Source organism: Lonchura striata, chromosome 2, assembly GCF_046129695.1.
Source record: "Lonchura striata isolate bLonStr1 chromosome 2, bLonStr1.mat, whole genome shotgun sequence".
Taxonomy (NCBI): Eukaryota; Metazoa; Chordata; class Aves; order Passeriformes; family Estrildidae; genus Lonchura; species Lonchura striata.
Window position 1 is genome coordinate 100,230,374 of NC_134604.1, and position 27,949 is coordinate 100,258,322.

At 41.0% G+C, this 27,949-nt stretch overlaps 2 protein-coding genes across 2 annotated transcripts in view; one reads left to right on the top strand and one right to left on the bottom strand.

Moving 5' to 3' along the window:
• Window positions 1–5,631: 5,631 nt before the first annotated feature.
• ZRSR2 (zinc finger CCCH-type, RNA binding motif and serine/arginine rich 2) lies at window positions 5,632–24,425 on the top strand. Its single transcript, XM_021532340.3, has 11 exons — window positions 5,632–5,745; window positions 7,499–7,578; window positions 7,724–7,820; window positions 8,124–8,232; window positions 8,523–8,609; window positions 10,860–10,898; window positions 13,014–13,129; window positions 15,965–16,178; window positions 18,506–18,561; window positions 18,723–18,832; window positions 19,464–24,425. Exons 1-11 carry the CDS (start codon window positions 5,699–5,701, stop codon window positions 19,943–19,945), a joined length of 1,437 nt encoding a protein of 478 aa, XP_021388015.1. The 5' UTR covers window positions 5,632–5,698; the 3' UTR covers window positions 19,946–24,425.
• The window catches only part of AP1S2 (adaptor related protein complex 1 subunit sigma 2), a 30,876-nt gene continuing 27,278 nt past the window's right edge, over window positions 24,352–27,949 (bottom strand). Inside the window, exon 5 of the mRNA XM_021532343.3 lies at window positions 24,352–26,386. Within this exon, the coding sequence (XP_021388018.1) occupies window positions 26,339–26,386 (48 nt within the window). The 3' untranslated portion in view covers window positions 24,352–26,338. The remainder of the gene's footprint in view (window positions 26,387–27,949) is intronic.

Genomic DNA, 27,949 nt, shown 5'->3' on the forward strand with positions numbered 1-27,949 from the left:
ACCAATATTTACTGCATTAGATACTCATTCTTTCAGGTAACAGACAACTTGCTGTTTCAGTAATTTAAACTGTTTATAGAAGCCACTGTTAAAAGGACTTGATAGCCCATCTTTAAAAGTCATTCACTAAGCTGATTCCCAGTCACCTCTTTGCTCTCACTAGGCAGCCCAGTCTGGGTACAAAACTATTGGATACATTATTGGCTTAGATGTTCAATCTAAGCCTATGAAAACAAAAAAGTGATGCATTCATTTCTAATGACAGCTTAAATTAACATGCTGTATATATGCACATCAAAAGGAGCCCACAGAAAAATGTACAGATGTATGAAGTACTATCAGGTTTCTGTAGCATTTGTGGCTTAAAAAAAATCTTAAAAGAATGTGAATGTAACCAGTTTCATGATAAATTCATGTGCATGGCTTCAATAGCGAACACATGAACTTTTTTGTACCTTTGAGGAAACACGGAAGAACTTGGGTAGAGAGAAGAAAAGCCAAGCACTCTTTCCCTGCTGCCAGAAGGCAAATGAAACTGAGCGTGATACACAGCATCACCACTTCTCCCTGCTGTAAAACATCACAAATCAGTTCTGCCTCTCAGAATTGCATGGGGCCAGTGTCAAAGTGCAGCAAAGGGACACGGCACCCAGCAGGAACAAACTCAGAGGACATGACCGGATTCCCTGATCAGGGCTGCTGAATTCTAGCCAGGATGGCTGATTTTCCCCAATTTGTCTTGCTGGCAAGAAGCAAGACAAATGATTTTTTCCAGCAGAGAGGGGAGGAGGCCAGGAGAAGAAGCAGTGTGATAAACATCCTAGCTCAGAGCTCACAGGGAGAGCATCGTGCAGTTGATATATATGTGCACAGCAACGTGGATGTGTGCCAAATGCATCCATGAAGGCCCATGTGCGTACCAATTGTACATGCACAGTGTACTGCACATAAGCAACCAATTGCTACACATCTATAAATCTTTTCCCAAAGCCAGCACATTTTTTAAATAAGCCAGGTGGACACGCAAGACGACACCAGGTGTTAGTAGGAAGATAGCGTTGCTTCAAATTAATTGTATTTTTAAATTCTGTCTTAAAAAGCACTGCAACTTTTCAGTTTACAGATGGAGTATATCTATATAATCTAAAAAGACAGCCAGACATTCTCCCACCTCATATCTTTGTAATAATTCTGCATGCATGGATAACTTTCTGCCCAGACTCTCTGCTCCCATTTTGGTCAAATACGCAGCGCTGTTTAAGCATTTGTTTGCCACTGATTAATCAGTCAGGCATCAGTCTGCTTGAATAAATTACAATCCTCAGGCACATATGCAAGGTATGTTTTTAACTGACTACTTTGTGAGGTGTTAGATTTCTAAGTAGTTCCTCTTTTATAGTATCTTTGTTTTTCCTAACTACTGTGGAGAAACAAGTCATAGCCATGAAGAATTTCATTCACGATCTGCATTCCAGAAATACCACTGAATTAGTGCAAAGAATTATTTCTCTTATTGTACCAAATGATTTTTTTTCTTTTTTCAATAGTTTTGATCTACAGAAGTTCATGTGCAAACTGTATGTACATATTTAAAAATGCATCAAAATTTGAACTACAAAAAAAATCTGGAGAAATTTGTTGAAAAGTCAAGAGGCATATGACTTGCTAAAACAAACAAACAAATCCCCTCAATCTTCTCCATGTGATTAGCAATATACTTTTTCTGCTCCTTTCAGTGTCTTTGAAATGGAAAATCCCAGGGAAGTAAAATATTGATAGCTATTGTATAAGTTAATTAACAACTATGGCTAAACTTAACCTCAGTTTTCAAATTTGACAAATTAACAGCTTTAAACTCTGAGGAAGTTAATCTTTAGTCTCAAAGAGTTGTGTCCAATTCTTACGAGGAAAGAGTCAATGTGTGACTGTCAGCATTAGTCACTCATGGAAACGTACCTGATGAACTGCAGACCTGAACAGCAGCTGTGCACAGTGCTGTGCAGTTCCCTGGGTGCAGTGGAAATGACAAACACTGCATGTCCTTTCCATGGGGGAACAGGGTGTTGAATGAGGACTGCCACCACCGTCATCACTGTAACAGTGCAGAAGTGACTTGATTGTCACCAAGTTTTATCAGTGCTCACAGAAGCAGACAGTGTGAGAAATCATTTAGCTCTCAAGACAGTAGTGCAGGTGGGGGAAGGATGCACTTGCCAGCATTCCCATATTCACCTTGGAAAGGGCACTTTGCAGTGGAAAGCACCAGGGACAGCCCACAGTGGGGCTGGCACTGAGGGTAAGCAGAGACTTCCAGCATGGAGGGGGTGGGAGGATGGTGCTGCTGCCACCACTTCATCATCACATTTGTATAATAAATGTCAACACACCAAGAAGTGTCAATGAAAACTGACCTATTCCAAACCCACACTTCCTGGATGTCTCCTACTTAGCACATATCTTCTGGGTCCAACAAATCCAAGTTAGTGATTTGACTGCCATTGTATTCTCTTATTTCTATTTGCATCATCCAGGAAAAAACCAAAACAGATGCACAATCCCATGAGGAAAGGTCCCACTCTTCTCCTGGAGCATATGGCAAATACTATGGTGAGGACAACTTTTACATAATCTGTATGCATATCAAATATAACTTTCTTTTTTCTACAGAGGGCTTGGGCATACAACAGAGTGAACCCTTCTTATCTGCTTACATCAGTCTACAATGACAGAAAATACAAGAAATGGAAACCAGAAGAGCCACGGGGAAAGGAAGTTCAAATACGTGCCAGAGAGGCACTGCACTTCAACACAGAGCTGCTCTCCTGTGCATGCAGAGCTCTGTGCATACATCTTGAAAGGCACACAGAGATTTATAATGCAATGTGGGACATCCATGGTAGTTACTGCATGGTATGTAACTACAAGCTGTAAGATAAAAGCTTCTGTGTTCTGGGCTGTTCGGTACAGCACAATCTGTGTATCCAGTATTGACCTTATGAGAGGGTTCATGTTGTACTGGACCATGAAGGAGCATTTTTCTTTAGAAAATATGGAAGAGTGAGTTCCAAAACCTGAAGGCTGCCACAAAAATAAACTATGCTTATGGAGGTCTATGGTCTATAATTCCAGTGTGAGGAATAAGAGCTACTGACTGGAATGCAGTGTTACTTTCGATATGTGAATGGCTCTTGCCTGGAATTGCTGTATCTTTTTCTTTCTGGCACTCAATCAATTAAATTATATGAAACTCCACACCTGCCTTGAAAATCAAGCTGCTATATTTATATAAACTAACAAAATAAACAAAACTGAGAAAAATGCAACTATTCTATTCTTGTTTTGAAGAGAATGACAGCTTTTTCCAGAATCATTCTGGATATCTGAAATAGCTGTTATGTTTTGTGTTTTCTTAAAATGAGATCCTACTTTTAATTGCTGAAATATATACGCTTAAAATGGTGCCTTCCCCAAGAACATTGGAAAAATGCCATGATGAAATGTAGCATACCAAAAGAAAGAAATGACAGAATTTCTCAATTTAGACTCATAAATAGCTTAAAGGGAGGTTAATATGGTACTTCCTCTGTTGACGGGCGGATGAAAGTTATAATTTCTTAATGAAATAAGATTATGAAACACATTTGGTTGTTTTTTTTTCAAAACTTTCATGGGTGTCAATGGTTCATCAGTTGTTAAATGCCCAATACTGCCATCTTCTGTATCCAAGAAACAGCAAATTATCTGTTACTTTACATGTATGTTCTGCACAAGGAACAGTGGAAGTACTACTGATGACAAGTCCTTCATTTTAAGAGAGTCTAGATCTGGCACACGGTTAAGTAACAGCAAAGAGTCATGGTCTGAATATTCATTGGTCAAGTGGCAAATGTAACTGCTGACTACAGCAGTCACATGCCTGCTTTGAATAACTTCACTGAGCTTCAGAGTAGGAAAGAGGATGCTCATTATGCTGTTAATAAACAGCACAGTCAATTAGTCAGATTTTGACAGAGCCTGCTGTGGTGTGCTTCCTCGTCAGCAGCTCCGGCTGTTTCTGCAGTGTTCTACCTCCAGGATACAAGAAATAAGCTCCTACACCGTGGTTTAGGAGAATAATTTATACCTTAATCAACAATGTACATTATTAATAGCCATGCAAAACATGCCCAAATGAAAGCTACAAGCACGCTGCCTCTGAAGGCTGCAATCTATCACTCCTGTCACAGAGGAATTGATTACTGACAACTTGCAGATTTCCACCATCACACCCATGAGGGTCTAAGTGGAATAGTTTCCTGCCATGAAATGCATTTATAATCAGGTCAGGTACAATGCCTCAGAGACAATGATGGGAATATATCTGCAGTGTGAGCTAAACTGATCAATGCACTGGAACTGTGGCTTCCCTCAGCTCCAAGAGCCTGTGGGGCAGGGCAGCCATGCCCACAGCAGCCAAGGGACACACTGCAAGTTCACCTCACGGCAGGCACCGAACAGCCCGCTCCCACACACAGCTCCCAGCACCAGCCAGGCAGCTCACACACGGAGCACAGGCTGGGGACATTACAGTCAGGAAAGGCCGAGGGAACTGGGCCTGTTCAGCCCTGAGGAGACAGCCGAGAGGAGACCTCATCAACACGTGTTAGAAAGGTGTCAGAGCATGGGTCCAGCTGTGGACCATATTCTCGTGCTGCCGAGCAGAACAGGCAACAGGCAGAAACTGATGCACAGGAAATTCCACCTGAACATGAGCAAGAACTTCCTTTACTGTGAAAAACGCCAATCACTTGCTTTAAAATTTTAAAAGTTTAATAGTAATAAAATGGTTATAGAGTAGTAAGAATTTAGACAGAGTTAGGACAATGAAGGACAATAAAAACAAAGAAATACGGACAGTCTGGATGCTTTGTTCAATACAGCATGACTGCTAACAAAGGAACAACCCTTAAAAGTCATAGCGCTTTGCATATTCACATGTCTCATACATGATGCAAATATTCCTTTCAAACTAGGAATTTTCCTGTTTTCTGTCAACTCTCCCCTCATCCTGTAGATCAATCCTTTCGGTTCCGAGGTGTCCAGATGTTGGGTACGGTCCAATGAAGAGGCCATAAAATCCCATCTTAGAATTTTTGGGGGTCCTGTTGCTGTTACCTCTATGTGAACAATTTCTTGCTTCTTATCCCTTCCCTGTGCTGGTCACAAAAAGGTATCTTAAATCACATAGCTTCTATTTTAATATTACACTATAGCCTAAAACTGTACTTACCACACTTCTTTCAAAAGATTAATAAAACATTACTAAAAAAGGACTAATACAACGTTACTTTCAAACATAACGCATATAGTATTCATTTTAATACTGCGAAGAGCTAATCATAGAATATTCAATCTTTTTCACGTTTACTGTGTGTGACCAAGCACTGGAACAGGTTGCCCAGAGCGGGTTGGAGCCTCCCTCACTGGGGATGGTCCGGACCCGCCCGGACACAGCGCTGCGCCCTGTGGTGGCCCCGAGCAGGGAGGCCGGGCACACGAGGCACTGCGCTCCTCACACCCGGCCCGGTTCTGTGAGGGGAGAGCTGGGACGGCAGCTCCCGGCGCCGCCCTCAGCCGCGGCCCCGCGGCGCGCGCCCGCCGGAACCGATCGCGCGCCCTTCCGCCGCGGGGTCACGTGACGTCCCGTCGGTCCCGCAAGATGGCGGCGCCCATGTTGGTGCCCGAGCCCCCCCTGGGGAAGCCGAGGTGAGGCCGCGGCCGGGCCGGGGCCGGGGCCCCCCGGGACAAGGGGAAGGGCCCGGGGGTCCCTGCGGAGAGTCGCGGCCCCGTCCTGGCCGGGACCGCCCGGGCGCACGACGGCCGCGGCTGAGGCCGCCCCGCGGCCGGGCCCGGCAGTGGCGCAGCTCCGCGCGGACGGGGGCACTGGGCTCGGCGGTTCTCGGGACGGGAGCGCGGCCGCGCTGGGGGCGCCGAGCGGGCCCGGAGGCGGCGCAGCCGCGGGCGGGGGGCGCTGCCGGTGCCGTTCCGTGCCGGACCCGGGGCAGCGGGGCCGCCGTGCCGGCCCGCCCTCGCTGCGGCGGGCGGGACAGCATTCCGCGCCCGGAAAGCGGCGGCCCGGACTGATGTGAGGAGCAGGGCAGGAGCGGCATGTGCGTGCCTGGCCTGAGCCCCGTCCAGCCCCGCCGCGGAGGCTGCGGGCCAGGGCGGCCGCGCTCACAGCGGGATTCCCCGGTCGGGCTCTCCGGGTGTTTGCCAAGGCCTTGCCCCGGTGTCGTGCCGCTGGACGCAGAGACGGACCCAGCCCTGGGGCAGCTTGGGCGCCGCTGCTCCTTGTGCGCCAGCTGTGTGCCCACCCCCTCCTGCGCTGGCCGGGGAGTAAGGGGAGTTCCTCCCTCCCTTCCTTCCTTGGGTTTCAAGAACAAGAAGTTCCCAGGAACTGGGAAAGAGCTTCTCGCTTGTCAGCCCCAGGCACCTGCCGAGGGCTGCGATCCATTTCGGGCAGGTCCCGAGGTGAGGACCGGCCAGGCTGGCCGGGCCGGAGGCAGAGGTCTGTGCGGGTGGGCGCCGCTGGCAGGACAAGCACTGTGGTGTCACCTTGGCACGCACAGGTGTGCACGCGGTGAGGATGTGAGCAATCCTGAACAGGACTGGAGATGTGGGTGACGTTCTGGCTGGCTGAGTTGCACTTGTGGAATCTTTTAAAATTACACACTCCAAAAGGGGAAGGTTTCAATCTCCCATCAGCATTTGGTGTGGCACAGTGACAAGAGCTGAAGATCATCCCTCCTTCCCAATTCTCCATTATGACCTGGTTAAGAAGAGAAAAGATAGAATGAAACTTGACAGAAAAGAGCTTAATGGGAAAAGGCTTTTAGACATTAGAGGCATTTTAGCCAAAGTGAAAACATGGTGGTGCCTGTAGGCAGCTGTTCAAAGCTATTAGACAAGCAAGGAAGAGTCTGGCCAAGCTTCTGTAGCAGAAGAGCAGTGCTGAGCATTGTCTGTGGGGGCTGTGGAGTGTGTTTTGTTAGCTGTGCATTGAGACTGCTGCCTGTGGAGAATATCAAAGAAGAAAAGAAAGGACTTGAACTTTCATGTTCTGTAAAGGAAAGACTAGAATGTGCTGAGAGTTGCACAAAAATTGTAGGGTAGGAGATCCCTAAGTTTTACTCCCTTATCTTGTCTAGTGACTGAGTTTCAGGAGCTGAAGGAGATTTCATGGAGTTGGTGATGATATTGAGTACTGCCGAGCTCATAAAGGTGACACCACATGTATGGTGTCTTCTTGCTGCTATCCATGTGCAAGTCTGAGCAGCGCAGCCACAGATTTACAGATTTCATTGTCACATCAGATGCTGCTGTGGAGTTACTGTTTCGTATAAATGCCTAGTAATTTTGCAGTTTGTGGGATTTTGTATTGCTTAAGGAAATTAAGTGAATGTATGACAGTAAAATTTGTTTGGCTGTCTTAACATAAGTAATGTTCTCTCATCCTCAGCCATCAAAAGTACAGAGCTATTCTGAAGAAGGAGAAGAGGAAAAAAAAGCGGCAGGCACTTGCCAAACTAAGAGACTCAGGTAACTGAAGTATTTGGTACTGTCAGTGGAACTAGAAGTGACTGGGTTGTTTTTGGGTTTTTCTTTTTAAATATGTCAGTTTGTGTATCTGTGTTGGCTGTAACATGCAGTTATGTAGATATATTGAATTGTGCTTTTTTTTCAGAAGCTGCAGAAAAAGATGAATCTGTGTCTGAGGAAGAAGAGGAGGAAATGGAAGAAGAGGAGGAAGAAGAAGAAGAAAAAAAACTTGAGGCAGAAAGGTGAGAAATATAGAAAATGTCATATGGGCAATAAACATTTTTGTAATCAAATCCATTTTAGTACTTTGAAAAGTTTGAATATATTCTGTGCAACACAATCTTTATTGATTATGTCAAGCTACACAGTCCTTTCTTCTAAAGCCTGAGTGATTCCTATGGAAATTTGTATTTTCAGTAAGATTAAATAAGATGCAGCTATTACTGTAGTAATAAATACAATATTGAATTGTATTTATGAGAGTTGCATCAGTCATGGGTAGTCCTTAAGTTGATGGTTTCAGTGGTGTCTGGTTTCTTTGTTAGACAAAAACTACATGAGCAGTGGTTGCTGAGAGAAGAAAAGGCCCAAGAAGAGTTCAAGCTAAAGAAAGAAAAAGAAGAGGCTGCAAGAAAGCGTCAAGAGGAAGAAGAGGTATAAAGATATAAAACCTTACAGTAGTGCTAGACAACAAGATAGACTTAGTGTAATAACTGTGATGGACCCTTTTTCTTGATGCTGGTGTGTTTGAAAGCATAGACTCTCCACTCTTTGTATAGAAAAGCACAATTGAAAAGAGAAGAAAACAACAGCTCTTAAAATGGTATTTGTCAGATTTAGTTGCTTCTGACTGGATGAAAACTTAATGGTCAAGCAGTTGTAGTGAAACATGGTAATTTTGATTGATTGTAAAGTGTTGTTCTTTATTTTTTTTAATTATAAAGAGGAAGATCAAAGAAGAATGGGAAGAGCAACAAAGAAAAGAGAGAGAAGTGGCACAGCAGAAGCAACAGGAGAAGAGAGAGAGAGAGGTGATTTGTGGTGGTGGGAGGATATACATGTTATATGTCCTGTGACATGATCAATGCAACAGTTATGCATGCTGAAAAGCGATTTTGTTGTAATTAGCAAATGCATTAGTTAGCCCATTCTGTCTAAGTTCCTAAACCATTATTCAGTGTTAAAGAGCATTCAGGGGGTCCATGTACTGAAGTATAACTCTTGTTAACCCATCTGGTTCTTCACAGTATGTAATTGTTTATGTCAGGTGAATACAAAGGTACTGTGCCAATGCAGGTTGTGGTAAGTGCACTTTATGCATCATGTGTTAAAGATAATCCTTCCTTAATGTCCTAGTTGAACACAGTCAGTGCTGAAGAAAATGCCCAAAGAGGATTTGGAATATGGAAGTACATTGCTGCTGTTCCTTAACGCAGTTCTTAATCAAAAGATGTGTTGCAGCTCTTCTTTACCTGACTCATCCAACAGGACGTATCTTTTTTCAGAGCTCCTTGGGTGGAATAAAAAATTATATTGAAGATACAAGTCATTGATAATATTTGTGTTAATGAAACATTCATCTTAAATTTTGCAAGTTCAGTGACCTGGATGTAAGATGTCCTATACAGTAGTCCAGTGTGAGGACTGGCCTCTTATTGCCACTGAAGAGTGACTGCAGCTTTCTAGAATCTGGTCATTTTAGATTCTCCACAGTCACGAAGTTTCCAGTCATTTCACCGGGAGGTGTCTTGTGGCTGTGTCTGATAGCCACAGCAGGAGAAGAGCCATGAGCAGACAGCTGTGGCTGTCTACAGTTAATAGTTGGTTGTGCCACTGATTATGTAACTTGAATGAGGGATGCAAAGAACAGCAGTTATTGTATTTCTTGTCTTGCTCACTCTGGTGTTCAGGTGTCCATTTCTCTCTTTGCAGAGTAAGGAGAGAAGATTATTCTCGTGTCCTTTATTTAGGGTTGAGATACAGTTTGGAGAGAGTTTAACCATGGTAACAGCAGGATTTTATTCCTCCCCTCTGTCCTTGTGTCTGGGTGTCCCCAAGCCCTCAGCAGGATAACTGGCGTCCCTGAACTAGATAGAAGCAGCTTTCTCTTTTCTTTGGTTGTTGGATTCTTTGCTTTGTTGTTTTCTGGGTTATTGTTTATGGGAATAGTGAGTTAAATTGGCTCATAGAGGGCAATGGCAGGCACCCAGAGGGAAACTGATTGCCCAGCTGAGAGCAGAGCCACCCATTTTAGCAGCAGAAAGTTGTTTAATTGGTGTGGCCTGTGTCTTGAAACAGCAGTTTATTCAAATTCTAACAGTGATAAAAGAAAAAAACTAATTTCCCTCCCTAAAATGAATAAATAGATTTTCTGGTTTGATGAGTGGTGGTGGTTTGAGATGTTTTTAGAGAGGGTGAAGGATTTGTTTTGGCTTTGGTATTTTTTGTTTATGTGGTTCAGGGAGTTTTGTTTGTTTTGTCTGTTTAGCTTTTCTTTATTAGGGTGGGTACTGTCTGACATCCTTGGTGATCAATACCAGATGCTGTCTGGATCCTCATCTTTAATTGCATTTTTAAATTTTTATTTGCTCTTTTTAAATTTAATTAATTCTCTTCTGAATTAAACCAGTCCTAGCATATTTTCTTGTACTGATTATGTTAAAATATCTCTTTCCTAGGAACGTCATAGAGCAATTTATTAGAAGTAGTGTCCAGCCAGTTTTGGAGAGTGGTATTGTTATGCTCAGCCTACTTGGAAAAATTAAGGGAAAGAATATCCTCATTGCTTTCCTGTATTTGGAAGGCTAGATATGGTTAACTTATGATGTTTAAGTTTCCTACCAGTTGCATCTCTTGCTTTAACAGAGGCTCACTAAGCATTGCAATTTTCTGTGTGTTCCACAAAATGTATAAGTTAAAACATTTTGTGCAGCTAAACAATTACGGGCTTACCTGTAACCAGGCTGTGTACTAGAGCAGGAGATAGATTTAAGCATCAATAGTTTAATGATCATTTCAAAAATGAAAATTAAACTTTTATGTTGTCTATCATTTAGTTCAGAAGATCATGTATGTGAGGGTCTTGTCTGATGTATCCTTTAACAGCTTTGTAGTACATGAATTGCTACAGAGCCAAAGTAAATCTGTTTTTAAAGGAAACTCCATTACACTTCCATGATGCATAATCACTGAGCATTGTAAATTAGGTTCTTAACTAAAGAAACCAGATGTTTTGCGTATCCTCAGGGTTTTCACTAGTCCTGTGTTTGCACCATTTATAGGCAGCTGTGCAGAGGATGCTGGATCAAGCTGAAAGCCAGGTATGCTCAGAGACTTTCTGAAAAAAGAACTGAAAAGTAATTTAATTTTCATCCAGTGTTTGCCTTCTAGCATGCTGTCCATCTGCTCTCAAGAACCTAATGGCCTGAATAAATTTAATATATAGTGTCTTGCATGAGCTGTACACAATTATTTACTGGGTGGAACATAATTAAGCATATTTCTGTCTGGTTGGTGGCAGTGCAGTTGTGCATGCTGATGACTGTTCAGGAGATCTGAGTCAAAATGAAGGTAGAAATATTGCTGTGTGCTGTTAAAAAACACTCTGCATGATGGGTCTACTTGTGAATTGTAATTCTAAATAAATCTATCAGTCCTGGGTAGCAAGATAAACTTGTCTTTTTAAGCAGATGTCGGGCTCTAAATAAGAGGATTCAGTGTTAGAGGAGGGCACAGATTCTTAAGGAAAAGAAAAAAAGGTGGGGGAGGGAGAAGCTTGATTGCTTGGATGTTGGAAGAGCATGGATTTCAAGCTGGCAGTGTGTAGAAAAGAAAACTGCAGTTTTCATTTGGCTCTTAAAGATTACCTTAAAGAATAATTTGGCTTTTTATCCCTGTCACATGGTTAAACTTGTGAAGATTCTTGTTCTGTTTAAAGGCATTCACTGCATGAATCTGAAAAAAAAAGTCTTAACCTAGTTATCCATTTTTTATTGACTGCCATAGCTACCCTGGAGTTAGATTTGTTTCCAAATCATGTTTAAACTGTTCTTTAGATAGGGAATCTCTTATATAAGATGGGTAGGAAACTGCTCTGAACTGCTGCCTGCCCATAGCTCATGATGCATTAGCAGTCATGTCTGCAAAGGAATAGTCAGAAATGTGGTATGTTAGAGAGCATTAGAGTACCAGTTCAGGGTTCATTTACTGCTGACATAACAGGGCTGTTCTGGTGATAGAAAATTATGGCTGCAAGTCATGAACAGAATTGGTAGCTGGGTCAAATGCTGCCTGTGAATAAAAAGAATTTTCAGCTGATTTAAAATGAGAACTTAGGCTAGTCTAGCTTTAAAGATTGTTTGGTTAGAATGAAAATTCCTTTTTAATATGTGTCTTGATTGTAGTCATTCAATGTTTGCAAGTTGGTGAGGCCATTTTGAATTACAGAAATCTTAATTGCCCAAGATGATCAGTACAGACACTTCTACTTCCAGTGCTAACTGTGAATTTAATTTTTTTAAATTCTGGCCTTTGGAGGTTACTTTTATTTTAGCCTTTTGTAGATGCACATAAAAGTGATAATGATGAGCTTGCTGAGCTTTGGGCTGTTGCAGAGAAAAATAAGTAAATATCCTAGCTTTCTCTCTGCCAGGTTGTGGTGGTTTTGGCTGGTGTAGAGTTAATTTTTTTCATGGTGGCTAATATGGGGCTTTGTTTTGAATTTACACTTAAAATAGGGTTGAAAGTGTGGAGATGTTTTTGTTATTGCTGGGGGCTGAGCAGGGCCCACACAGACCCAAGGCCTTTTGTGCCAAGGCCTTCTCTGCTTCACTGCCACACTGGCGAAGAGGCAGAGGGTGCATGGTTGGTTGGGAGGAGACAGCCCGAACAGGTGACCCCAGCTGACCCAAGGAATATTCCAGACCATCTGACATCATGCTCAGTATATAAAGTGGGGAGAAGAAGGAGGAAAGGGGGGACATTTGGAGTGATGGTGTTTGTCTTCCCATATCACTGTTACATGTGGTAGGGCCTTGCTTTCCTCAAGACGGCTGAACGTCTGCCTGACCATGGGAAGCAGCAAATTAATTCCTGGGATTGCTTTGCTTTTTTGCCTGGCTTTTGCTTTCCCTCTTAAATGATCTTTATTTCAATGCATGAATTTTGTGTCTTTTACCCTTCCACTCTCTCCCTGATCCTGCATGGGGCTTTGTGGGGCTTGGCTGCTGGCTGGGGTTAAACCACAACACAGATGTATAAAGTGAGACCCAAGGCACAGGGCAGCTTTGCAAAACAATGCTTTAAATAGGTTCAGCTTGCCTTGTAGAAACATAGTGCTCATAACTGCATGTGAATTCAGTTGTTAAGTTTTATTTTTGACACTCCTTTTCTTTACAGTTTTCTAATTTTTGTCTATTTTAATGTTTCTTCCACAGCTGGAGAATGGTGTGAGTTGGCATAACCCAGAGCCCCCAGAGAATCTGGGAACAGAGAAGGACAGAGCAAACTGCCCATTTTATATTAAAACAGGCTCCTGCCGATTTGGAGACAGGTAATCCATTGAATATTTACCAGGACAGAAGTGTGTTGGGGAGATAAAATAGAGGCAACTTAATTCAGTCATAAGCAAACTGAGGAAAAATTGCTGCATAAAATACTTTTGTGTATTTGGATATGGATAGAGAGCAGAGCATTGCCTGGTTGGAATTGAGCTGTTTATTGCTATGGCATATTACTGATGGTGCATTCTGGTTACATTGGTCAGACAAGTTTTCCTTAGCTTAGACTCATGCAGAGATATATTCTGATAGAATGTGTATGGTTTGTTATTAGTAAAAGTCTGATATGTCAGATGCTAATTTTTTATATTTTCTAATTTGCCTATGTTCAAATCCCAAATGGATCAAAAAAAGTAAGCTAAGGCAAATCTGCACACTTGGGAAAGTTGTTAGGTAGCTTCCAGAGTTCTCACTATTTAGATGTGTGATGCATTGAGTTGTGATTCTGGTACACTGACAGGGTGTCCCTATTTCAGGAGGGAAGTGTAGTAAAAGGGAAGAGCAGAGAAACTCATCAGGATGATGAGAGATGAGCAACACCTCTGTAGAAGTGACTGACAAGTCCAGACTGTTTTCAAAGAGGGCGATGAAGAGGACTGTGGTAGATAACAGCAAACTCAGGAGTAGGGTGGGAGTGATTATTTGCAATTTAGTCAGGTGTCTTAGAATGTTCACTAGCTTTTACAAAGGAAGGACTTTCTCATGTGAAACAAATGGCAAACTTGTTCTCAGAGGATGTAGAGGAAACCAGAAGTATAAATGAGTTTATGGAATACATGTGCATTGGCGACCAGGAACAATGATGACCCAAATGACCAGCTTTTGGTTTGAAAATCCCTGGTATTTTTTGTGCTAAGGAGAAACAACAGCTTAGCAGGGAAGGATTCTGATATTTATTACATGAATCTTCAGCAAAAACTTAAGAGGTTATTTTACTGACTTGTATCACTGAAACATGTGTGGTCTAGCTATTGTCATGTTCTTTATCCTGGGAGTAATTTGTCCCAGTGTGATATTTATTGTGGATAATTAGAAGATAATTTAACTATATGGAAGCTTGAAGTTCACATCATTTTTTTCTATTTTGAAGTATGTGTTGAATTCCATAATTAAAATTTCACCAGCTATGTCACTGCAGACAGCATTTTTTTTTTTTTTTCAAATGTCTGGATCTTGTAATCTTTGCAGTATTTCTGTTTTGGTGGTCTTTGATGGAGATAACTTCCATGGATTATGTATGGATTGCATAAAACTCGGTTTTGCTTTGAACTTTGCATTTGAACTATGAATAAACCTTGGAAAATAAATACTGAGAAGCATCATATTCTGCCCTTCCTCCTTCACCCCTGTTAATCTCAGCTACCTCCCTTTCATCTTCCTTCTTTTCTTTCACCTGCTTCCCTCATAATCTGGTCATTTTAATGTCTGGTGCTGTCTCCAAGTTGAAGGACTGGTACAGCTAGGGTAGGGCTGGAAGGATGGGTTGAAAGGAGTTATGAAAAACTAAGAGCCAGCATTATGAATAAATAACTGTTGAATCTTGTCAAAGCTCACTATGTCCTGAAGAAGCTGAAACTGGCTGTGTTTGCTACTACCAATTTCCCCAGTAATTCAAACCCTAACATTTTGCAGTAATACTGGATTCTTGGGTCATTCATTTTCCTTGGGTTCCTTTTCTTCTGTCATGTGAATATATCATTTTGTGTACAAACAATATGTGATGGGTTTAATATTTTCTGTTCTATTACTGAAATTGAGCAGCAAAAGGAGGCAGCTTTTAAAATGTAATGGTTTAGTTTGGGATTTGGAGATTGGATTTTTTTGTTGTTGTTGTTTGCTTTTTGAAGTCTAAGGGGTCAACCAGAAGGTGAGAGTCCTGACCTCCCTGCAGTTCTTCTGTGCTGTCCAGTGACAAAGAGACTAGACTAGTCTGGATGTTTTTCTGGTCATGTCATGAAAAGGAGAAAAGTGTTGGAGAGTGCATGACCCAGTTGCTTGGTGACATATTGAATGGGAATCACAAAGCACAGTGAAATAAACATGGAGAACATCTGTGTTATTAAGGAATCTAAAGGTGTCTAGAGGAGAACTGTATTTCAGCATGTTAGCAAGGTAGCCTGAATATGATGGATGGTGAGGGAGTTCTAATACTTTATGTCTGCCAAGAAGCTGCAGATTAAGATATGAGTAACTTAGAATAATTTTTTTGTTTAGTTTTTGGTTTTTGTAGGTTTTTTAGTTTGTGGGTTTGGGTTTCTTTTGGTTTTTTTTGTTGTTATTCTTTCCTTTCTTTTGGTTTGGGTTGTTTTGTTAGAAGTGGAAAAGTACCAGTCTTATACTTATCCAGGTGTAGGTCTAAATGTGCTGTTCTTCCCACATTGACACTTTCTACCTCCATATGATGAGAGCAACTTCAGTAAAAGTTGTTCAGTTTGCAAAAAGAAGAGCAGGGACTTGCTTTAAAATATCTTTATAGAAAGACTCCTGACAAGCTTTTAAGCCCTTCAGAAAATGGGAACACATTAACCCTAGTAGCCTAAAAGAAATTACTTCAGGCCTCATTGTGACACTGGTATCTATATCTTTTGTAGTTCTGCTTTCTTAAGCAAGAATGTGTTTGTTAATGGCATTAAGGAAGCCTTAAGGTTATGTACAAACTCACTCCAAAACATTTGGTTTAGTAATTGAAATATCTTGATCTTCCACTAATAGATTTTCTTTCATAGTAACTGTAACTGAAAATGACAAATGTTTGAAGCTTTAACAAGTGTATTTTCCTCTGAAAGTGCCAATCTTTCCACTTTTCTTTCTTCACTACACCTGTCCAGGTGTTCTCGCAAGCATAACTACCCCACATCGAGCAAGACGCTGCTCGTGCGAGGCATGTTCATCACTTTTGGCATGGAGCAGTGCCGGAGAGACGACTACGACACAGATGCCAGTCTGGAATACAGTGATGAGGAGACCTACCAGCAGTTCCTGGAGTTCTACGAGGATGTGCTCCCCGAATTTCAGAATGTGGGGAAGGTGGTTCAGTTCAAGGTACGCAACCAAGTGTGGTTTACGAGCCTTATGAGGAATTCTGTTCAGCATGCCCCAGCTAAATCCTGTGGGCAAGAGGGCACTATGCTGTGTCCTTACAGCAAACTTTGCATCTCTCATGTCACCTGTAAACTTGTCACTGCTCTTACAGAGCACCATCCTGCTCTGGGTGAATCTTCTCTCCCATTCCTCTGAAGTGTTACAAAAGCTTGTGTTTCTATATTGCAAGTTATTCACACTACTCAACAGTCCACTTATCTCATATTCCTTCCTTTTCTTATCCTGTGATAAGCCCCAGAGGGTCCATTAAGACTGTTAGATAATATAAATACATCTGAGCTAGTGTATTTGGGCTTAAGGAATGAAATAGTGGAGATATGAAATGCATTTGGAGTGTACACCCAACCAATGTCATTTTAGGACTGGCTGAATAAAATAAAATCAGATTACAATGAACTGAAAAGATAGCAGATATTTCAGTAGGAAGAATTATAGAAAGGTAAGTTACATAAATGACCTTGATATTTGTCATCCATCCTTAGTTTGTGCATTTGGTTTGCTCAGTGTTTTGTACTGATTTTTTTCCATTTATATTGTTATTTCTTATGGGGATTAAGAGGGATCTGTAAATGGAGACCTCAGAGATGAATGATGTGTGTTAACAGTCCTATGTTGCTCCAAAATACACAGCTTGGGTGGTGGAGTCTCCTTGTATCAGAATCTATTGCAGCATCCCTTTCTGCTTGCCATTCCTGAGTGTTTTCCTGCAGTCACCAGGAGGCATATAGTTTCTTTTCTTCTTTTGTGTTCATCTACTGACAGCTGCCTCAGGACTGAGATAGCATTAGCATTTCAAGCAAGAGGAAAGTAGAAAGAGTGAGTTTTCAGTAGTTGTATAATGAGCTTTATAGGTAAGAAATGTTCACTTGTTTGGAGGAGTGGAGCATCCCCTCCATATTTTGACTCATGGAGTAATAACCAGTTGTCCTCTACTAGAAGACAGAATAGAGATTCCCTATGCAGCATGGCTTGAAAAGCCTTATCAGCAAAGTCAGGTCCTTGGCTTTGTACCGTGTTTCTGTGCAGGTGTGTTAAGCTGCACCTGCTTGAGTTGCTGTGACTATTAATGTGGCATTCCTTGGCTTCTGAAGCAATTGTGTAACAGCAAGATGATTCTCATGCACATTTTCACTACATTCAAGATGCTTCAGAAAAACATGTTGGCTGCAGGGATCTTAACTGTGAGTGAGCTGAGACTCTGTGACCATTTAGAATCCGATTATACACGCCCCTCTGTCAGCTGACTTCCTTTTCCAATGTAGCCTAAGGTTTTCTTCTGTTTTTTCTGGGAAGCTGCTCCAGAATCTGGAAGATCCTGATAAAACACTGCCTTAGAACACTAGGGCTCTTTTCCCACCCAAAAATGCCTACAGCAAAATCATTCTCATTTGCTCTTGCATTGACACTGTTTATCTCAAATAGTTTAACTCCTTATCTTGTAATACTTAATTATACAGATCCTTGTTATTGTGGCTGAAGCCCTTTGCTGATCCAGCATACAAAGAGGCATTCCCTGAGGCTCAGTCAGGGTTCAGGGATGAAAGGAGCCACTAACCTTGTTTGCTGCGGATATTGCAAGAGGCCTGCGGGCAACAGAGGCTGGAATCACAGTTTGTCCTGGAGAACTGGATTCCACCTGCTTGGACCTGCCTCTTAGAATCTTTTGTAATCAACAGCAAGCTTTTTAAAAGTTTATTTTGTATTTTTGAGACCTACTACTACTACTACTGTGAATACTAAATTATTACAAGAAAGGTTTTCAGAACTGTACAGTGACAGATGGTGTCTTCAGCTTTTTGAACCCATTTTACAGGGATGCTGTGAAGATACATTGCTCTAGAGTCTCTTACTGTAATGAATCCCTCATTTCCACTGTGGATATTAATAATTATTGTCAGAACAGGATTTGGCTGTTGCACAGTAGGGTTGGCCCAGACAAGTGCAAGACAATGGAGTACAAACTTTCTTATGGACTAACTGAAGCCAAGGTCCCAGAGTTAATCAAAGCATAATGCTGGAAACAGTTAAACATAAGCCAGAAAGGATTTCTTTTTTTTTTTTTTTTTTTTGGGTTGGGTTTTTTTTTTGTTGTTGTTGTTTGGTTGGTTGGTTTGTTTTTTTTGTTAACAGTAAGTGTTCAGAAAAACATCACCTGTAAGTTGATATGGATGAACTGTCATAAATGAGAATTGCCTATCTCAGAATGTGTGAGCTGCTGTACAACATAAACCTTCCACTGCTCTAACTTCACGTTTCCGTCCCCTCAGGTCAGTTGCAACTATGAGCCTCACCTGCGAGGAAATGTGTACGTCCAGTACCAGTCGTAAGTACTCAGTCTTACCAATTGTTAGAGCTAAACTCCAGAGTTGAGTTATATCATCCATGCAGTTCATTCTCATACTGTAGTGGGAGCCCAAAATTGGTAAGGGTGTCTGAAATAATTGTGTGATGGTAATGCCATCTTGTTATTTTCACTTTTTAAAGGGAGAAGGACTGTCAGGCAGCTCTGGCTCTGTTCAGTGGACGATGGTATGCAGGCAGACAGCTTCATTGTGAATTCTGTCCTGTGACAAGGTGGAAAACCGCCATATGTGGTGAGTCTTGGAAAAGACACTGAAAGAGTATTCATTCATGGAAGTCAAAAAGAGGGATTATGCTGTAGCTTTCAGATCTGCCTAATGTTGTATTCATTTCTGTTTGGAAGACAAATGTGCTAGCTTGCTTGTGTAGATCAAGGAAAGAAAGGGAGTATTTACACCATGTCACATGTCTGATGTTCTAGGGGATTTACCATGGTCTAGGAAAAAAGGTCTGGATTCTAGCTTTGGAAATAATAATCTTAAGGTGAAACTCCAGGAAATACTAATTTATCTCTTGAGAAGCGACAGCAGTTTCTGGACTATCAACAGTTCTGAGCAGTAAATATAACATGTTATTTATCTAGATTTACCTTCTTACATTAAGGTAAATAAAATTTAATGAAATTAAAAGTTAAATTTGTTCTAAGCTAAAACCTAATCTTCATAGCTGTTAAAAAGCTAATTCCCAGAAAAGTACACAGTGAAAATTAATCTTGTGTGAATTAAATTGATAGGTGGTCAGATGCACGTTCTTCTGTTTGGAGAAGTAAAATCCAGTTTATTACATTTCTTCCAGTTGGTACATAATGAAGAAAGAGATTTAACAGGTCTGGTTCATAAAAACGCAAACCCTAATCTGTTGCAGGCTTATTTGAAAGGCAGAAGTGTCCAAGAGGGAAACACTGCAACTTTCTTCACGTATTCAAAAATCCAAACAACGAGTTTTGGGAGGCCAACAGAGACATACGTCTTTCTCCTGAACGGACTCATCAGTTGTCTAAAAACTCTGAGAGGAGAAACAGATCGAGCCATCGTGACGACTACTACAGCCGGTCCAGGAGAAGGGGCAGCCCGAGCCCAGACCATTCCTACCGCAGAAATGGAGAATCAGAGAGGAAAAAGAGTCGCCGCAAAAACAAGAAGCGGCGCCGCTCGGGGAGGTCGAGGAGTCGAGAGAGGAGAAGGTCTCACAGCAGGGGCAGGAAGAGGAGAGGCCGCAGTCGCAGCAGGAGCCACAGTCGGACACGCAGCAGGAGCAGAAGCAGGAGTTCCTCTCGATCCAGGAGCAGGGGTAAAAAGAGATCAAGCAGCAGAGGAAAAAATAGTGAAACTCCCAAAACAAAGTGAGAATTACTTTCAGAAATTGCTAATTGATAAAAATAGAGCTGACAAAGAAATCTTCCCAATAGGGCACCAGATATATTTGAATTTCAAATAAAGTGTTCTTGCACATTAAAATGTTTCTTCCTATTAAAGGAACGTAGTTTACTGTGTGCGAAGCTTGAGAAAATTAGAAGTCCTATAGAAGGTGTGAATGTCAAGTACTTTAGCTACTCTGTCCCTCTGAACTGCTGCAACATCTGGATGCACACTGAGTACAAGTAGAGAAGTGAAGCCTCTTTGGTATATGCTTATTTCTGTTACGTGTATGTTAAGTGTTTACTGTTCCTGTAAGGAGTTAGTACCGAACAGCCAGTGTGCAGTAAATTGGCACCCCAGCACACTGCAGATCCAGGTCTGTGTAGATGGCTGCCATTTGTATTTTTCATCTGTTTATCGGAAATTGTTTTTTAGACAAAGAAAATGTAATTGTTTTATGAGTCGGAGAAAAGGGATTTCAAAGACATCACTATTTGATTGTACAGTACTTGCCCAGTAGGAGCTTTTTGGTCACGAGTGTTGGATTTTTCTTGACCCTGACTGAGTTGCTGAGCTGATCGCTTGTAGGGATTGCAGTAGACTAAAACCAAGTAGAAGTACACAGAGAAACAATCACTTTATTCAGTACCTTAATCCCCAAGTAAGACAAGAGACCATGCAACTGTAATCCTTGAGTGAGGTTAGAAATACTCTGCATACCTCTTGGTTGCACACCATTTGTACATGAAAATTACCTGCCCACCTTGTGCTGGAGGGGTGAAAAGTGTCCCATCTGGGAACCAAAGATGTGATTGTGAAGGCTCAGTCAAGATGGCCGCAGAGTGGCTGGAGAAACTGAAGAGTTCATACATGAAAGAACACTTCATGGTTTTGGGAGAGGAGGACTTAAGAGCCTTTTTAGGTTTATTTTACAAATAGTTTAAGGCACCCTACTGCCTTGTTTTCCTAAGGCCAAGGTGAAGAGCAGGGTACATAAAAACAAAATTATTGGGACAATACCTTCTTGAAATGACAGCTACAATAGCGAATAGAAATCCTTACCAATATTTTTTCACTTTTAAATAAAAAAGATTTGTGCTGTTAGATGTACTGTATTTCACATGGCTTATCTTCAAGTTTTAACGTGGGCACCTTTGTCCTCAGACACTCGCAGAGAGGTTGTGGCACAAAGGTGCAGGTGCCCTGACGGTCTGTAGAGACACCTCCCTGTCCTTAGCCTCTCCAAAGAACTCAGCTCCTGCCTTCAGAGAACCAATCAGACCCCAGGAGTTAGAAGCCTAAAGCAGGCATGAAGTGCTCCCAGATAGGAATTCCTTACAATTCCCGGCAATGTAACATAAACTCCCTTAGAAAATACAGATATCTGAACTTTACCAATTTACCAATTACAGATATCTGAACTTTACAAATTTATTATTCTTCACAGCAACAATGTTTTTCCCCAGGATAGGTAAGATCAAGTGAACATTGCTTCTGGATATGATATATATATTTGCTTTTCTAAATGCATAGTGCACCTAGCATGCTGATTATACATTTTTCTTTCTTTCTTCATGTGTAACTTGTCCAATATGGAGTAATGCTACAAAAGCAATGTTCAGTTCAAACCAAATTTCCACAATATATTGTCATAACTGTAGGCAGAGCTTAGTTAATTTGATTAAATGTTTTAGTTATTAACAGATGTAGGAATTGTAATTATCATAACTTTTGAAATAATAACTTTTTTAAAAGGCATATTTTGAAGGACAGACAGCACAAAGTTTTTAATTCCATTTGAGAAATTTGTTACTGCCAGTTTCTTATAATGTACATTTTTTTCACCACACCTTAGAGACAAATTTTCCCTGAGGTTTCTGGTTTTTTTAGAGATGCTCAGTTGCCTCACTGGGTCACTTGCAACACATGTGGCAAACTCTCGTTCAGTTGGCCAGCAGCAGGCCGGTTTCATCCTCCATTCCCTGGGCTGCCCTGCTTCCCACAGCTCTCTGGTGGGAGAGCTGGCTTGTGCCCATGCAGATGCTGCAGACAGACTGTCACAGAGCATCATCCCAGCAAAATCAGCTGTCCAACTCAAGGAAAAGGGATGGAGTTGGTGGTGGGAACCTGTGACCAGTCAGCTGAAATAAGCAAACCAGGTTTCATGGGATTAGAAACTAAGTGCCCACTAACAACCACGTGAGAATTCCATGGGTGATTAGGCTTCTTGTCTCCACAGTTTTGCAAAAGGATTTGGGAAGCTGAGTGGCTGTATTAAAAAAAAACCAAACAAACAAAAAACAACTTGCTCAGAAATGCATGTATAAATTTAAATATACTTTATTTCTGCTACTACAATGGCTGCGGCTTCAGCTTGTTTCTCTTGAGGTCTGGACCTAAACGTGCTGGCTGTACCTGTACAGTGTAGGACTGGTAGCTGTGATTATCCTGCACTTTCACACACTGTTTATTACACAGAACTTGAATGCTGTAGGTCTGACATTTAGCTTGCACTTGTTAGCATGAAACCTGGGATTCCACCAGTTTTCTGACTTTGGAGTTTGTATTTTTCAGTACTCTTTCTCTGCTTCATAATCTTAAGTAGTGTTATATGCATGGTTTTGTGTTTCCTTATTATTATGTGTGAGTTATTTTATTCTGGAGAGACAGACTAGAAGTTTTTTAATGTTAAGCCTAATTATTTTCTTTCCCAAAGGGAAAAAGCCCCAGAACACGAAAGGATTTAAATTTGTAAGGAACAGCCTATTTGCATTGCGTGTTATTCCGCATATTCCACAGAAAAGGACCTTATAAAGTGAATTAATGTGGGCCAAGTTTTGTTTTGTCTTCAAAGACTACTTAAAAGCAGCAGCTTTCAAAATACTTTTTTCAGTTGTGGATTCTGCAGGGATCACAGAGGTGTTTGGAGTAATTCTGGCTTTTACACACAGGTTCAGGGTGCCTGTGCCAGATGCCCTACTTCAGTCAGGATGGTGCTGCCCTGCCCTTCAGTGGAGCAGGAGCAGCTCAGCCAGGCAGCAGCGCTGCCTTGTTCAGCAGCACAAGGGGAACTCCTGTAGGCAAGGGCACTGTCGCTGCCCAGCAGAATTAAGGCATCAGGGGACTGGGCTTGCCCCTCACAGCAGAGTGCCTTCCCATTCAACTGTAGCTGGTGGCCACTTCTGTGGGATTTCATTCTGTCTGTCTGTGAGGAAGGGTGGCACGTGGCTGTGTATTGAATACAAGGCATTTCTTGTGGACACCCAGCAAGGTATCCTCTCTGGCCCCAGCCCTTGTGTATAGGGCACATTGTCCAAAATGCATCCCAAGTGACTCCTCTGCCACTTTTATGCCCTGTGATGGCAGCATGGCTGTTTTGCATTGGCACGTTCAGTGTATTGGAAACTGCCCTTCGGTTTATCAGTGACATTCCTGTGTGCTAAATAACTTGGTTTTTTTCTAAAGACATGCAAGAGCCTGCTAAAAGCTCCTATTGCTTCCTGTCCTGGATCAGCACTTCTTACAAAACATGAAAGATGGAAGTTTATGCTAGTTAATAACCTAAAAGCTTAATTTACTTTCTTATATAATCCAAAGGGTGCAGCTCATTTTGCTTTCAGTGTAAGCTTGTAATTAAAATGAACCCCAATTCCACATATGCTCCTGCTCAGCACTGATGTATCAGGTGAACTGAGTATCTATGGCTGAAAACCAAAACTGATGTGATATGGACAGGTAACACTGTCGAGCCGTGAGACAGACTGCAAAGCAAACTGGACAACGTAACCCATGGTACGTGGGAGCTTGACAGAGGCAGCCACAGGGTGACCATCACTGTGGCCCTACCCCAGAAGAACAGCAGATGTTTAGGAAAGCCTCTTTGAGTTAAATTTAGACTTAAATAAGTGAAGACACTCAAGACAACAATCAACTTGCCTGAACAATCCAGAAATTCCTACTTATTCTTTAGCTCTCCCCAACCCTTCCACACAAGACAGGAAATTCAAAGACCAGAATTTAATTTTAAATTAATTTTAGAAATGCCTGAAGATGTTAATTTTTCCCCATGCTTTTGCTGATAGCATGAAGCAGTTCAGTTCTTTCAGAAAGGTGGAGAACAGATTCATCTGACATACTTTTGGTCGAGACCAGGACTGTAAACATTGCATTGACTTGTTCAGAATTCTGTGAAAAGAACTGAGTATTCAGTCTCTATTATCCAGAAATCTCTCTCAACATGTAGTTTAATTTTCAAATTAAGTGGTACTACCCCACAATTTAACATCCACTTAAATAAATTTCATGTTTAATGTGGCAAGCTTTCCAAAAACTTGCTAATTTATTGCTTTCTCTACAATTTAAATGGATGTAAATAACTAAACTTGGACACAGTATCCTCAACATTTTTTAATGAAGTGCTCAAGAACAGGTTAAGCACTGTAATAAAATTTCCCTTTTTTTTAAGCCAGCACTGTGTGGCCTCTTCTTTCCTCTGTTAATGCAGGCACTAATTACATATGAACACAGCAATGATGTAAAAATGGACATTTATTACAATTAAACCAATGTGACAGAGGTCAAACAGTTTGTCACAATCACAACAAAGCTTAATCCAGCCAAGCACATATAAGTGACAGTGTAAACTTTAAAAACATGTTTAATACATATAAAATTGCTTCTGGTTTGACTTAAATCCATTTTACCACTACAATCTTACACACAGGGTCCTTTCACTACCTCTCTACCCTCATCTATCCCTGCCAACTGTGCACTGGGGAAATGCCCTGGGACAAAACCAGCCTCTGGTCATCTGGAATTTGTGTGTAAATCCTAGAATGGGCAGCCGCAGACAAGTTCTAATGGCTTGAGTTCACAGGCACCAGCCTGGAACTGCCACAGGAGTGGCACACAGCCTGGGCCTGGCTGGCTGCTGTGGTTGCTCAAGTATTGATGCTGGGGTCTGGCTCTGGGGCCTTAAAAGTGGCACCACTGCACTTTTCCTTTGGCTGGGTACTACTGAACCCACTCTCCAGCTGGCCACACAAGTGCTGCTGCCAGCAGCACTGCCAGAGCTAAGCTGTGTGAAAGCATGGCACCACTCGGGTGAACAAGCCATAACTCCTAGGGGAACCTCCCCTCCATGGGGACAGGCAACAGAACTTGGCCACTCCCAGGTGTAGACTGCCCCTGTCTCCCTCAAAATCACACACAGATCACATTTTACTGAGAGTCTGTTCAAAGTGTCAAAATATTACTGGATAACAGTTTACATGATTTGTAGTGAATATGCTATACAAATCTAATGTTTAAGAGCTCTCACTGTAAATTCATTGTTTCAACTACATCATGCAGGAGTATTGTAAGGGATGTGTCACATGTTTAACGTGTTGATCAAGAAAAGCAGTTAAATGACTTTGACTCTTAGTGTGTCCTAAGGTACCTATACACCCAATAAAGCATAACTACAAAACACCAAAAAATACAAATTAATTGGTAGACTTCAAAATAAAGTAATAAAAGGTCCCTTCAGTAAAGCTTCTACTTTGAAAGTATTCAGTTTTCATTATGTATCTCTCTATTCAGTTAGAAAGCTGACTTCCCTTTTCTTGTGTACATGGTCAAAGTAAGCCAATATCAGACCTAAAAACAGTTTCCTTATTCAGTCTGGGTTGGTTTCCCTTCTCTCCTACATGCATTCCCTTTGGAGTATAGTAACTTGCACAGTTTTGCTCAAGGTAGCTACACTAAAATACACCTTCATGTCTAGTGAGTTGATCAGTTTTCTGAAAAAAACAGTTATCACCTTAACAGTTTTTTACCAGTTTGATATGCAGATCCTGGCAGGATTCTTTGGTATAATGACAAATTCAGTAGTAAACAGATATTTCCAATCTTTATGCAACAACTGAAATAAGCAGAATAATCACAAGTGGTGACTAAAATGTAGATGAACAAATTCTTTGGTTGCATAAACATAATTTCTATACCGTAGCATTTCATATTTGGAGTTGTCCATGTAGTTTCTTTTCATTTAAGTAGTCTATGCTTATGTCATAATAATACATTTCCTGAAGTCAAATTCTCTTATAAAAAACAGTAGGCTTATCGAAGTCAAATGCAATTTTCCTATAAATGCAGTGAAGGGAAACACTGAGTCAATTTAAATCTAATTCCTTTCATTTATAAATTCTGAACTTAAGATTTCTTGTTCCCTTTTTAAAAAGAAGTATTTTTGTATTGTTCTTGTAGGCCTGAATGAAGCAGCTTAGCAAAACAGTAATACTGACAAACAGCATCTTACACCATTAGCTAAACATTACAATGAAGGCAGTGAACATTTACAGTATGAAACACTGAGATGGCATCAGCTGAAGAGAAGATTTATGTCAATCCAATTTCTTCAAGTACACTACGTGGGGTCTCTGCTTCCTAGGGAGGGAAAATTTGAGACAGTAGTAAATGAACACTGTTTCTAATGAGCAGCGCTGTACATGAGTTAGTATGGAAGATGCTGAATTGGAAAAGAAAGCTGAAAAGACATGAAAACATGGAAGCACTGCAGTTTGCAAACATGGTATTAGCTGCACTAGTCACAAAGCTGTTATTTAGTCTGCTATGGTTCACAGGAATAGCTGATAGATTTTATGGCCTTTAAGCATAATAAAAATAAAACAATTTAGATCTATCAGCAGAGAACAAATCACAAACGAGTAACAGAGGAACTGGGGAGGGATGGGGAAGGATCTTGCAATGGAGTCAGTGATTGTTGTGGTGAATAGTTTCAAGGGTCTCAAAAATCTGTTTGGGAATAAGAAATAAGTGGATGAATGAAACTACAGATGCAACTAAGATACAGTATCCCTTAAGATATTTATAAAAGTTTGTTTGGTTTTTCATACAGTGATCCCATGTTTAATTAATAAAAACAGGTCACAGTACCTTAGTATGCCTGGTGTCAAACTGATCCCTTTCAAAGATGGAGGGGTTTTTAGGACAGGAATTTTATTATTCTACACCAGGCATAACTTTTGGGTTAATTCTAATCTTAGAAAGCTTTCCTTAGATTCAGAGAAAGTTGTTTAATACCAAATTCCAAAAATCATCAGCTTTGTATTCATTACTTCCATCTGAAAGGAAACGGCTTAAACTAGAAACATTAGGCTGAGCTTTTTTTAATAACTATTAACAATGCCATGATAAATAAAAGGGGATACTGTGTCCATATCTAAACAAAAGCTTTAACATCAAGAGTATGAATAAACTTACTTTAGCATCCTAAAACAAGACATGTCATGCAGCAGAAAAAAAAAAGGCAGATAACAGTTAAGGCAGCCAAAAAATTATTTTTCAACTGCTTTGCAAATATTAATTAAAAAATAATGTAGGTAAAACACAAAATTAAGGACCTCAAACCTTGCAAATACCATCAGAATATTGTCTCTATCAGCCTTGACTGTGTCACACAAAATGATCAAGTTTACTATCATCATTCAGCTCATATATAAGGTGATTCAGCAGTGAAGTAACAAGATATGATACTTTAAGTAGACTTCATTGAAAAATCAGTCAGAGCTTGGAACAAGTATATTGAGATGGCTTCTAAAATCCAGCAGGAAATAAAAAATTGCAATAAAAAGGCAAGTTAAATCTGAAAACAAGATTCTTGGTGTATTAAAGATGTAGCGTTGGCTTATTTTTTCCCCTCACTGATGCAATATTTAAATATCCTTAGAACTGCAGTGACCTTGAAAAAGCCAGACAGGATGGCAGGATTAAAGATTTACATGTGTATTTTAACAAATCCCCAAAAGGAGGCACTGACTAAAGAAATGGCTATGTAGCATTTTTAATGTAACTTTTTGTATTATATTCCCAGATTACTTTGTTAGATTCATTTTAGAAAACACATACCTCCCCTATCCACCAACGTAAGGTATTTTACTCAAGAAATCCTATACTGTTAACTAACTATGGCACCAGAACTCAAGAGTA